The sequence below is a fragment of the Elgaria multicarinata genome, chromosome 5, assembly GCF_023053635.1.
Source record: "Elgaria multicarinata webbii isolate HBS135686 ecotype San Diego chromosome 5, rElgMul1.1.pri, whole genome shotgun sequence".
Taxonomy (NCBI): Eukaryota; Metazoa; Chordata; class Lepidosauria; order Squamata; family Anguidae; genus Elgaria; species Elgaria multicarinata.
Window position 1 is genome coordinate 8369656 of NC_086175.1, and position 14146 is coordinate 8383801.

General features: G+C 41.1%; 1 protein-coding gene across 2 annotated transcripts in view; it reads left to right on the top strand.

Moving 5' to 3' along the window:
* The window catches only part of SUGT1 (SGT1 homolog, MIS12 kinetochore complex assembly cochaperone), a 51225-nt gene that overhangs the window by 19759 nt on the left and 17320 nt on the right, over positions 1–14146 (top strand). Inside the window, exons 7-10 of one of the 2 annotated variants that reach the window (XM_063125977.1) lie at positions 995–1014; positions 2519–2538; positions 5353–5449; positions 6707–6814. In XM_063125977.1, coding sequence (XP_062982047.1) covers positions 995–1014; positions 2519–2538; positions 5353–5449; positions 6707–6814 — 245 coding nt within the window. The remainder of the gene's footprint in view (positions 1–994; positions 1015–2518; positions 2539–5352; positions 5450–6706; positions 6815–14146) is intronic. The other variant, XM_063125978.1, reaches the window with a different exon arrangement.

Below are 14146 nucleotides of genomic sequence, written 5' to 3' on the forward strand. Positions count from 1 at the left end.
AATTCTAGCGATACATGGGTCCAAAAAGTAGCCAGGCTGCAAGTATACCAGGTGTGCAAGGAATATGCGTAGGTTGCAGTGCACTTGCAATATGTGAACCTAGTTGTATGATAAACCTTATTTATCCTGACCAGTGTCATGTATTCTCTATAGATTAATTAATTTCCAGTGAGCTTCTTGCTAGGTTAAAAATGAAGACTTTTTGAACCTTTCGTGTAGATCTGTCCAGATTGTCTGAAATACCAATATCAAAATTCTTTCCCAACTTTTTGAATATGCAGCTCATAGAGATATATATATACTAATGATAGTGCCCCAAGGGCCTCTACTTCCCTTGCTCGGCTTCGTCCATTTTCGTCTGCTGCCCCTTACGCCTGGAACTCTCTTCCAGAACATTTGAGAACTACAAGTTCAACCACAGCTTTTAAAGCTCAACTAAAAACTTTTCTTTTTCCTAAAGCTTTTAAAACTTGATGTTGTGCAGACTTCTACTGTTACTTTCTACTGTTAGTTTTTCCCTACCCTGTGCCTGCTTACCCTTCCCTGTACCTGTTGGCATTCTCTTCCCCTCCTTATTGTTTTACTATGATTTTATTAGATTGTAAGCCTATGCGGCAGGGTCTTGCTATTTACTGTTTTACTCTGTACAGCACCATGTACATTGATGGTGCTATATAAATAAATAATAATAATAATAATTATTCTGCTATATTACCTGAATGGTATGTTACTGTTACTAGAAGCGTTTCATGCTAATGGTATGATCTTATTCTCATTTATTTAGAAGTAAATGCCAATTGTTTTCGGAGGGGCTTGCTCCCTAGTAAGTCTGTTTATTAAATATGAATTGAAGTGTAAATATTAAAACTGACTCATTTAATAAAATTAACTGATGCAAAAATTGCTAAACGTCTGTGTTAGCCTACTTTGAAGCTATTTTCTATATGTTTTAAGATGCTTTTATCTAAAAACGTAATTTGTTTTTCCCTTACAGCTGCATCACAAACTGAAGTGGTAAGGTTCTTCATAATGGGTATACTTGTGGTACTCATAGTTGTATGGTAGCCCTTAAAAATTGCTTTTCTTTGGTTCACATAAAACATGGAGGGGTTTTTCCCCCCTAAAATGTTGTGGATTTTTTTTTCCTGGAGGGAAATCTATCCTGTTATTAACCAGCATATTTAGGATTATTTTGTTGGGCCTACTAGGAATGTATGATGTTGCAGACACTAATGATAGTCTAGAAAAGTAGGTAGTTAGTCCAAGTATATGCGAGTTATCCATCCTTTTTGTTCCTTGAACAGACCCCTGTACTGCATTACAAGATGCTCTTTTAACTTGGAACTTCAAATGCAGTTTGTAACAATGCTCTAGGGAACTATTGTGGGCTGGACTATTGTGGGAAAGGAAAAGGTGTATAAGTCATTCGATACAACTTGTGAGTTTCTGACCTCTGCTTATCGCATCTGCCAGACTCCACTTCCCCCCAAAAGTCTTTGAGGTGAGGGTAGGGAAGTGAATTTGAGCAGCACAGCCCTGTTGCCTCACAAACTGTAGTGGGGGAAGGTTTGTTGAGCAGCCATCCAGGAAACTGTTTGGCCACCCACCCACGGAGTAGTTGTGAACCGCCCAGAGAGCTCCGGCTATTGGGCGGTATAGAAATGCAATAAATAAATAAATAAATAAATAAATTGAAAACCCTCCCCTGCCCTACCGTGGTGTTCTGTGTAGTCAGCCCCTAGCTTGAGTGGGATTTATAGCTCACCCACACGATCTGGGAGCGCTGTTTTTGTTTTTAAGGAAGGAGACTCTAGCCCTGGGGTGGGAACGTGACCCAATACGGTTACTGGCTAACGTGACTCATGTTCATGGAATCATAGAATAGTAGAGTTGGAAGGGGCCTATAAGGCCATCAAGTCCAACCCCCTGCTCAATGCAGGAATCCACCCTAAAGCATCCCTGACAGGTGGTTGTCCAGCTGCCTCTTGAATGCCTCTAGTGTGGGAGAGCCCACAACCTCCCTAGGTCACTGGTTCTATTGTCGTACTGCTCTAACAGTCAGGAAGTTTTTCCTGAATTGGCTCTAGAAGGAGCCATTTTGCCCCTCTTGCTGGAGAATCTCCAAAGTAACTATTGAGTCCCATGTAGAGTGGTGTGATCAGTTGCAGTAATGGGGTGTGTGGTTGCTAGAATGTGCTATTCTAGCTGTTGTTGTTTTTCCCTTCCTCACTCCCAACCTCAGTCTAATAATTCTAGGGAGTGGCCCTCCCCACAAGCTGGGCTTGCCTCCCAATCCGAAGATCTTAAATCATGTTTCTGATATGTGTACGTGATTCTGTTATTGAGGTCTGATGTTTCTTTTCATGGACAAGGAGCATCACAGATAATTGCTTAGTACTACTCTAGTTTCTTGTAATGTGAAAATATACTAATGTTTGATTTAAAAACTGTGCTAAATGATTCTAACTCTCCAATATCTTCCATTATAATGGATGACACTTGGATTTTGGAACACCAGTCACGGCCATCTAAGATCAAGTAAGATTTCTTTTTTAACATTTGCTAAAATGGTACTTAGCATTTATATAATGCTTTTTCTGAGAAGGTGTTAGAGCATTTTGCAGAATTTCAGAAATAGGTTCCTGTTCTTATGCTTCTGCCTATGAGCTCTATTAAGCTAGCTCTACCACCCTTGTTCAATCAAAGGTGTACTGTTCCCTCAAATGACTCCACCAATTCTCACTTGTTTCCTCATGCATGAGCGTCCTGCCCTACATTGTGTCACCTCACTCTACATTCCTTCCCATCTCCACTGAAAACCAACTTATTCTGCAGTGCCTTTGGCCGTAAATTTTTATTTCTACCTGTAACCAAGCTTTGAAAATACGTAACTATCCCTCCCTCTGTTTTGCTCATTGTCTGTTTTAGATTGTAAGCTCCTGAGGGCAGGGGTCTGACTGTTTTGCTTATGAAACTCAGTGATTTGCCATATACACTGATGGCACTTTCCTTACAACAGTCCTGTAATATAGTCAGCTAGTATTATTCCCATTTTACAGATGACAGGCTAAGACTAAGAGAGTGGAATGTCACCCAGCAAAATGGTGATTTTTAAAATATTATTATTATTATTATTATTTCCTGCTTTTTTCCGAGTACTGGGTTGAACTCCTTCAAGTTGAAGTATTTTACCGATAGCTAAATGTTTGAGCTATGTATTTATAGAAAATAACCATTCCAGGCAGCCCAGGGTGTGAAATATGTACTGCAGCCAACATGACTTAAAACTATTTTATTTATTTATTTATTTAAAACATTTATATCCCGCCCTGTATCATTACGATCTCAGAGTGTACAGATAAAAACCTACAGTATAAAACAATAAATATGCACAGTTAAAAACAAATTAAACCATGATCCAAGTTAAAACACTATATAATTTAAAAGCAGTTAAAACAATATGCCAGTGAGTTTAGCCATTAAAGGATTTGTTAAAAAGCCATGTTTTTACTTGGCGTAGAAATAAAATCAATGTTGGCGCCAATCGGGTTTCCAAGGGGAGGGCATTCCACAGTCGGGGTGCCATTTTACAGATGACAGATGACTACATGTATTTAGGACCAAGGGTTAGCCTATATCAGTGATTTTAAGCTTTTCCATGTTGACTTGTCTTTTGGGAACTGCATGGTATCCTGCATGGAAGCCTGTGCATTGCAGAAGATTCTGGTGCACGTACTGTTTGTGTTCATTTGTAAGAGAGCAGGCAAGAAAGGTCTGGCTCACTTGACATCCAAACATCCCTTTCTAGAGAGGGCTCCTCCCAGTTCTTGACTCTCTTTCCAGATGAAGAGCAGTTAGCTTGTGTTTCAAGTTACTAAAGCCATTTGTTAGCCCAAACCTCGCAAAATAACAGCCATCCAAAGACCTCTCTCCATCTGGTCCCCTTGCCTTGAAGGAATAGATTTGATGGGTGCTTAACTGACCAGATTAAGCCCAACAGCTTCTGTGTGGTAAGCATCAAGACCACATGGAGGCTCCTTGTTGTGCCTCAACGATCTTTCAGTTCTCTAATAAACATGCACATCCCTCCCTGCCCCACAACAACACCTAGTCATTATTGGGAGATCCTGCATCCCAAGTTCCTGGGGTGCATTAGCCCCATTGTGGCCTAGATTGTAACTGCTATACTGTGTAAATGATGGTGCCCACAAGGGCAGGAGGAAATTGGGCTGGTAATCATGTCTTATTTCTTTTCTAGGGCAGGGATGGGCAACACATGACTCTCATGCTACATGGAGTACCCACTGCCCTTCACCACCAACTTTGAAGGCAGCAAAAATTGTCATTTTTAGCACTAAGGAGTGCTAGAAAGGTCAAATTTAGGACAAACTATAGTTAATCTTAGCTGTGGTTAATAGAAACAAAATAACTTCATGAACTGTTGGCTTGTTCCAACTAACCTAACTTGGAGCCCCTGACTTATTTGGCCACCGTGTTGATTCTAAAGTGTAATTCATTTAATTTACTAGTAATGTATATATGCCACCACATAGGGAAAAGCAATTGGTTAAAGAAGATTGGTTAAAGTTGGAGGAGTATATCAATAAGCTGACAGATTTGTATCCTGAAGCCTTGGTGATCATGGCTGGTGATCTTAATGCTCGAACTGGTCAGAATGATGCTGCCTTGTGTGCCCATTTCCATGAACACCAACCTGCAATAGAGGAGGCCCACCCCGTGCCTGATAGACAATCTAAGGATAAGGGTTGTAATTACGCCGGCTTATGCCTTATGAAAATGATAAATAGACTAACTAAGATTAACTACAATTTGTCCAAGTTTGGACAAGGCGGCAAGCTGCAGTAAATCATGTCATTGGTTCCAAGCCAGAGGGGGGCCACACAAGCCCAAGTGTCCCTGTGCCTTACTCTGGTGACGTCCGAAGGGTATTCAAACTGGGCATCTGAACCAGCCCAGTTTGAAAGCCATTGGTCTATAGCAGGGATGGGCAGCTTTGGCCTTCCAGATATTTTGGCCTAAAGTTCCCATCATCCCATCCCATTTACAATACTAGCTAGGGCTGATGGGGGATGTAAGCCAAAACATCTGGAGGGCCACATGTCCACCCATGGTCTATATTTTAATAAAGTCTGACCCTAAATTTAATGGACTAGAAGTGTTTACATATATGCAAATCCAAATCATTCAACAATAAGGGGCATTAAGGTAAGCAGACTTCAGACTGAGTTCTGGTTTTCTTAACATGGTGGAATGTGACTGGTAGGGAAGTCTGTAATCGTTCAGCTCATAAAAACTAAAATACTTTCCTCCCTTTTAAAAAATTTTTTTTAGGTATGACTGGTACCAAACAGAATCTCATGTAATTGTAACTATTATGATCAAGAATGCGAAGAAGGATGAAGTAAACATACAATTCTCAGAAAACGAGGTAATATATACATATATGTAGCAAGGAAAGGAAAGGAACCTCTCGTGCAAGCACTGAGTCATTACTGACTCTTGGAGGGCTGCCAGCTTTCGCTGACGTTTTCTTGGCAGGTCTTATAGCGGGGTGGTTTGCCGTTAACTTCCCTGGCCGTTATTACCTTTCCCCCAGCTAACTGGGTACTCATTTTACCGACCTCGAGAGGATGGAAGGCTGAGTCGACCCTAGCTGGCTGCCTGAAACCAGCTTTTGCTGGGATCGAACTCAGGCCGTGGGGAGAGGTTTAGCTGCAGAGAGGTGTACTAAATCTTCAACCTCCCCTGTGCCGCAAATACAGTGTCTTAGAGCATAAGGGATCCATTTGTATTTCCCTTCTAAATATGCTGAGGGCATTGTTTGAAAGCAGAGAGCGGTGAAGGCCTTCCTAAGAGCGGGGAACGTTCGATCTTGTAGATATTGTGGTAAATACAGACCTTTCTTAAAACGGCAGAACCATAGTGAAAAGGCCTGCATCTGACTGGATAGGACAAAGTGGCACACCTGGATTCTAAATGTACTTTCTAGAAAAGGCATCTCATTGATAGTGTCACTTCCAGGAAAGGGTTATTTAAGACTACCACACAAGTTAAAAATCAACAGTTGCTTGCTATGTAGTATTACTGCAGCTGTGTATTACTGCAGATATTATTGTATATTTATTATCTGTATCTCAGAAAATAAATGCTCATTAAACGATTTCGAAGAACTAGCTTCAATTATTGGCATTTCTATTTTTGATAGTTATATTGTGAATATACTTGTTTTATAGTTTAGTGTCTACTTTTGGGTGGTATAATCAAATGTTCCACGTATTGCTACTTTATATTCACACATTTTGCTGGATATGAAAACATGTGAAGCATAAAGCAAGAAAAGGAAGTCATGTGTCTTTTGTCCATTTAATTATTTATGGCTCTTGGAAACTTTCTACAGTTATGCAATTCTTTATCTAAAGAAGGCATATCAAAGTGACATAGCAGTTTTCTGAGTACCTACTTGGTGGCTAAGAACATTAATCTTCTGTTTATTTTCTAGCACATTTTGAATTAACTGTTGAATAATGCAGTATAAATTGCCATTTGAAATTCCTGTCTTATGTTTGACATAAGATAGAACTTCCCAGTGAAAAGTCTTTGCATTCATTTTCCCTGGAAGATTAAGTGAACACTAGGAGGCCTATCTTTTTCTTGTGTCTACTTCTGATACAGTTTATCTTCACAGCTAAATGCATTGGTGAAACTTTCCTCAGAAGAAGACTACAACTTAAAGCTTCATCTTCTTCATTCCATAGTTCCAGAACAAAGTGTATTCAAAGTTCTTTCAACCAAGGTAACTTTTTTTAAAAAAGAACAATCTAGTTTGCCAGATTCATGTCACTTTTTCATATTTATATTGTGCCTTTTTTCAGAAGAAATATCAACTGGCTAATAGAAATAGTATTAAATATACATGACCTAGGGGGAAGGCACTCTATGACCCTGTCTCCTTCCATCAGCTGTTAGGTGGGCTGGCTGCTGATGGACTTCAGGCAGAAAGCAGAGGGGCCTAGTAGCATTTGATCCCAGGACACCATCACTGTGCTTATTTCTGGTGCTAAGCCGTGTCTTATGACAGTCATCATTACTATGCTGTTTTTAACAGAGAAGTGTAATGGTCAGAGTGTTAAACAGGACTTGGAAAACCTGGGTTCCAGTCCCTATTTGGCCATGAAGTTTACTGCCTGCCTTTTGGGCCAGCCACTGCCTCTCAGCTAGCCTGTCTCATTATCCTGTGAGGATAAAGTGGAGAGAAGCATGACAAGGTAGGCTGCCTTTTCCAATGTAGGGGAAAGGTGGAATATAAATGAAATAAATAACATGCAAAGTTGCTTTTTCTCTCAAGATGCCTTTCAATTAATAGCTTTGGTAAAATAGTTTGTTAACTGGAACTTCAACAAAACCACTTTGTTTTGTATTCAAAGTCGCAAATTCAGAATGCTGTGTCTTGCACCTTGTATCAGTTTCTGTGCTTCTCTGTGGTGATCATGGCTAAGCTGATTAGTTTTGTCAAACCCTAAATACAGAATTTATTTTATTTATTTTAAGAAAGTAAGGTGAAATTGTAGTCCCCAACATGGTGAGTTGTTGAATCCCATCTGTCTGATTGGAGACAGATTTGTCACAAGAGAGTCTAGGTTCGTTAGTTGGCTGCTTTAAAAACAAGAAGGAAATACGTTTACACAATGAAGTGTAACAGTATGAAGGTGACAAATTGGATCCACAGCAAAATGTTGCAGTGTATCCTCACCACCAAGCTTCTGTTAAGGCTTTCAGCTAGCTAACCATGCTGTCCTCCATGATGCTGTAGCCAGGGGTAGAGAATGACAACCTTGGAGGCCAAATCCAGCCCTCCAGGGGTCCCAGTTGGGCCCTCTGGGAGCCCCTAGGAGGCCACAACCCCTTCCCTTAGCTCCACCTCCTTCCCCCAACCATCGATTGGTGGTTTCCTGGTCCTGGATCAAGTTCAGTCCTAGAGCAAAACTATGTGGCAAATAGCAAAATTAGAGGGCAAGCAAAGACGCAAAGCACAGAAGTACTGGTCAAAAAGAAAGGCAGTCCAAAGTAGGAGCTGAGGTGGAGTTGAAGTCAAGCACAGGCAAGCACTCTACGGGAACAGGGTTTTATTGGGAGTCCAGGGGTCAGCAGCACAAGAGATTAGTGCAAAGAGGAAGTAGGATCAGGAAAGTTGGGTTGCAAGATACTGGGAGTTAAAATACAGGTGTTGTTCTAGCAACCAGTAGGTCTTAACTGAGAGTTTATCTAGTCAAGTCTTTCAGCCCACACCCAGGTACAGGTGCATGTTGGTAAATCTGGCTTCAGAGTCTGCCTTCTTCTAAGGAGACCCTTGCTCTTATTTGTTTGTTTATTACATTTATGTCCTTCCTTTTTTCTTCCTTAAGGAACCCAAGGTGGCACACATAATCCTCTCCATTTTAGGTAGGCTGGGCTGAGAGTCTGTGCTTGGCCCAAAGTCACCCAGTGAGCTCCGTTGCCAAGTGGGGCTACCACCCAGTTCTCCCAGCTCCCAGTCCAATATTCTAACCACTACATCACACTGGCTCACCACACTTGAGCTTTACTCTCAAGTACCCTGTTTGTTAACAGTACTGAGGCACACTTTGCCTCCCAGTAGTGGCCTGTTCTCCGCCTTCTAACACCAGCTTGGCCTCCTCCTCTGACTCTACAACAAAGGAATGGTCCCCAAGGACTTCTTCACATTGTGCATAGTTAAATTATGGAACTCATTACCACAGGATGTAGTGATGGCCACCAATCTTGATGGCTTTAAAAGGGGGGTTGGATAAATCCCTGGAGAAAAAGGCTACCAATGGCTACTAGCCCTGATGGTTGTGTGCTATCTCCAGTATTCAAGGCAATAAGCCTGTGTGCACCAGTTGCTGGGGAACATGGTTGGGAGGGTGCTATTGCACCATGTCCTGCTTGTTCACCCCTGGCCGATGGCTGGTTGGCCACTGTGTGGACAGAGTGCTGGACCAGATGGAACCTTGGTCTGATCCAGCATGGCACTTCTTACGTTCTTAAGGACCACATCCAGGGATTCTTTAGACTCCACCATTGCTGGAGGACCATTGCTGGGGACCACTGCAGAATCACTACTGTCAGGGGACCCACAGGGTCTTTAGACTACGTGGTATCAAAGTCTTCATCTGGGTGAGGCATGACACTTGGCTTTTGTGCAGCTTTTCCCTCATTTTAAAAGGAATGCCTGTCCTAAGGCATAGTGATTGGTAGTAAGAGCCTTGAATTAAAAATCAGCTGGTCTTTTATGTATTTTTGGCCCCAGTCTTTTTGCCTTTGGCTATGCCCACCACTGGAACATGGCCCAATATTGTCTTTAAAATGGAAGTTGTCCTTCAAGTTGAAAGAGATTCTGCGCCCAAGCTGGAAGGAGCTGGAAGGTATTCCACTCCCCCCCCTCCCAGTTTTCCGTTCTTTTAACCAACTGATAGTCAGCATTCCATGGTTAGTGAAATTAGTCTACTTTGGGGTTTGTTTGTTTGTTTTCTATCCCCTTAGATATTTTTTTCAGAGATTTGTTTGATCTTCTACAAAACTCGAGGTTCCCCCAAGCATATTGATACTCCCTTCTAGTTCCTCAGTTGCCCCACTTTGGCTCCATTTCTGTTGGTGCTCTGCTTTGTTTTAAGAATTCAAGGCATAAATATGGTCATGAGTGGAGAGCTGAGATGTTTTGTTGCCCCCCCCCCCCCCCGGGCCCCGTGTGCGTGTTCAAAGGACAGAGCTCGCACTGTTCTTGCCCAGTTTCTTTTAAACTACAACAGCAGCAATATTGTGACAAGCATTCTTCATCTTAGCATTTTGTTATCAATGTGAGCTAAGTTTTATTTTTAAAACTTTTATTTATTTATTTTATTATTACACTTATGTACCGCCCCCATAGCCAGGGTTCTCTGGGCGGTTCACAGAAATTCTAAAATTAAGATAAAAATGAGTATACAAAATTTAAAATTCTAAAACACAGAACATACACACATAAAGCATTAAAAACCATTAAAAAAACTAAACATGTGGGTGATTAAGATGTGCCGCCATAAGCCTGGGCAAAGAGGAAAGTCTTAATCTGGCGCCGGAAAGATAGCAGTGTTGGTGCCAGGCGAGCCTCGTCAGGGAGATCGTTCCACAGTCTGGGGGCCACCACCGAAAAGGCCCTGTCCCTCGTTGCCACACTCCAAGCCTCTCTCAGAGTAGGCACCCAGAGGAGGACCTTAGATGTTGAACGTAGTGACCGGGTATATTCACGTCGGGAGAGGCGTTCCATCAGGTATTGTGGTCCCAAGCCGTGCTTTTAGTTCAGAGATAATCAACAGGCTCTCACTCCTACTGTCTCTGTCCTGGCATAGGAATACCAAGATGATTTTTGGAACAAAACCAGTCCTGAAATCCCAAATTACATGTGATTATATAATCTAGTTCTAGTTCTCAACAGGATACAGAATAGTATTTTGAGGCTACTAAATAAAGATTTCAACTACAGTACAATCGGGATTCTGTTCTTCTTTCATAGAAGATAGGGGAGAAATGTGATCCTTCCAACAGTTAAATCCTTTAAAGCTTCATCTGAAATTGTTACTTGTGGTAGAAACTTGGGGACTTGGCTCTGGAAATAATACACACTAGGTACTTTAAATGTACTGTATATTGCCGTTGAAACAAAAATAATTTGGTTTCTGCATATATATATATCAAATGTATACATGGAGAATATAAATTCCCCCACAGATATAGCATAGGTACATTTATCAGATGCAGTTGTTTTGAGTAACTTTATTTATTCACAAAATTGGATTTGTACGTTTTGCATACAACCCTTTCAGTTGATAAATCCAAATTAAGGTATTGTGTTTCTTGTGGAATATCATTTTGGCAAATTGTCTTATGTTCACTAGAGGGCGCTAAAATATTATAATTTAATAGTGACTTGGGTGGGGACAGAGAGAGAAATAGCTAAATACATTGGTTTTGCCTAGTACTTCACTGTGAACTATTAGCATTGCACTATCATAGAAATTCATAGTTTATACTCTAGTGCTTCCTTCAAGATAATTTTAATCTAGGAATAGGAATTCAGTATTCTTTTTATTCCTAAAAGTGTTGTGCATACACACTTAAAAGGGAACGAGGACTAAAAAGAGCTAACTTGAGGCCCTGGAAGTTGAAGTTGTATTGAATATGTTGCCTCAATTTTAGAAATGTTCAAACTGCTATTTCAGCAGTTCTGGCTTAGGACTAAAGTATTACATAACCTTGAAATGTGGGTCAGAATTTAATATAATTATGCAGAATTTAGCATTTCTTTTAGCCACATAAGGAATGCATACTGAATTAATTATAATTATGAAACTGTCAGGAGCCAAAGTAAGTTGTACCAGTTACACCATCAGCAGTCATATTTTTAAGATTTTTCCATGGAAAAATTACCATCCAATTATCAGTTAAATTGGGCAGTTTCAGATTTGTAACTTTTTTTCAACTAACTTTTCCGAAGAGAGCTGTGTGAGTGTTTGTTCTTTCCATTTCTTGTGAGAAAAACGTAGAGGGGAAGGGGCAATATTTTGGCTGTTTTCATAATAGACAAATTATTCGCTTTACCTAACATCACTACAAATAATATCACGTTTAGACAGTAAACCACAGGTGTACAATATCCTTTTACATGCTTGAATTGTTTAAACATTTTTCTTCCAGTTGGAACTGTGTGGGTTCCCCCCTGCCCCCATTATAGCTGTCATTTAGTGCAAAACAGACTAACTGGGTTTTGAGGTCACTGTGACCTCTACTGAACCTGCAGTTGTTTGTAAGCATTCTGCACCTTCACTTCATCAGGTATCCAAACCTAATGGCAGCTGTCAATCAAGGACTTTTAAATAAACACTTTCTTCTGTTCACAGAAATAACTTTGCAAATTATGTTGCTGAGTATTGCCCTCTGGCATCTTTATAAAAAGCCAAGCCCCAGCAGCTCAAAATCTAGGCCAGACAATGTTTGAGAAACTAACAACACATTTGCAGGATTCTGACAGAATATAACAACTGATAATATTTTCACCCATTAGCCCAAGGATTAGCTAAAAATAAACTGACTCTGGCACATTGAAAAATAACCCAAAATTTTCCTCAGACTTCGTTGCCCAGAAATCCAGTTGTGTCAACAGCAGCATATTTTTTTTGTTTTCAAGATTTCACATGTGCAAGTGATAATGCCATAGAAAGGCAAGACAGTAACATTGCAACAATCTCAGACCAGAACTTAGATAATTCTTTACAGTAATAAAATTAAAGGTGATGTGAACACCTGTGAAGAGATGGTCTCCTCATAGACTTCCAGGCCCATGATCAAAAGGTGGCCAGTTTTTTTATATATGTGGGATGTTGTCTGCTTAAATGGCTTTGTTGTTTAAAAGTTAAACAGCCCCAAATGATGCGAACATCAAGAAGCTTTTCCTAATAGACCTGGGTCTACAACTGATCAAAATCCAGGTTGAATCTAGACACATAGGTAGCTTGCCTGGAATGTCAAGATGCCGCTTTGGAATACTTAGGCCCTGCCACTGATGAGACTAAGGAAAGGTCTTGGTGACACATAACAGAAAGTGTTCTTCATGTAACCATTTTGTCTGTCCTGCTCATGCAGTTGTAAAATGTGGCTCTGCACAGGCTGCTTGAGCAGTGTGTGTGTTTATGGTTTCAAGATCTGTCAGAGTTGTTGTTACAGATAATTCAAATGCACAATGATTTATTAAAACATTTGTATCCCTCCATATATCACTGGAATCTTAGGGGCAGCGTACAGATAAAATCATACAAACAATATAAAACAATAAATATACATAGCTAAAAACACATTAAACCATTAATCAAGCTAAAACCAGTATAGAATTTAAAAGTAGTAAAAACCAATTAAAACTATGTTCAAGCTTGGTGAATTTAACTATCAAAAGCTTTGTTAAAAAGCCATGTCTTAACTTGGCACTGACACGAGGCCAGCGCCCACGCCAGTCGGGTTTCCAAGGGGAGGGCATTCCACAACCAGGGTACCACAACAGAGAAAGCCCTCTCCCATGTCCCACCATAACGTATTGCATTGGTGGGACGTGGAGGAGGGCTCCTCCAACAGATCTCAAGTCTCAGGCAGGCATATATAGGGAGCGATGCTGCCTCAAGTATTGAGGTCCCAAGCCATTTAGGGCTTTAAATATCTTTACCAACACCTTGAATTCCAACCGGAAGTGTATAGGGAGCTAGTGCAATTTCTTTAAATCCAGTGTACTGGTCAGCAGTCTAGCTGCTACATTTTGCACTAGCTGCAACTTCTGAGTTGTCTTCAATGGCAGCCCTATGTAGAGTGCATTGCAGTAGTCTAATCAGGAAGTTACCAGCGCATACACTGCTATGGCTAGGTTATCCCTGTCCAGGAAAGGCTGTTGCTGGTGGATCAGCCGAAGTTGGACCCAAGTACTCCAGGCCACGGAGTCCACCCGGGCCTCCAATGACAAGGATGTATCTAGGAGTACTCAAAAGCTACACACCTGCTCCTTCAGAGGGAGTGCAACCCCATCCAGGATAGGTCGCTTACCCAATTCCCAGACTCGGGAATTACTAATCTACAGAGCTTCTGTCTTATCAGGATTCAGCTTCAGTTTATTGGCCCTCATCCAGCTCATTACAGCCTCCAGGCACTGGTCAAGCACCTTCACTGCTCCAGCTGACTCTGACGACAAGGAGAAATATAGCTGAGTATCATCAGCATACTGATGGCACCCAACTTCAAAACCCCTGATGACCTCACCCAATGGCTTCATATAGATGTTAAACAGCATGGGGGATAGAATAGAGCCCTGTGGTACCCCACAGCTTAGTAGCCATGGGGCGGAACAGGAATCACCCAATATCACTCTTTGGAATCAGCCCTGCAAGTAGGAGTGAAACCACTGTAACACAGTGCCTCCTACTCCCATCTCACAGAGTTGATCCAGTATTATTATTATTATTATTATTATTTATTTATATAGCACCATCGATGTACATGGTGCTGTACAGATAACACAGTAAATAGCAAGACCCTGCCGCATAGGCTTACAATC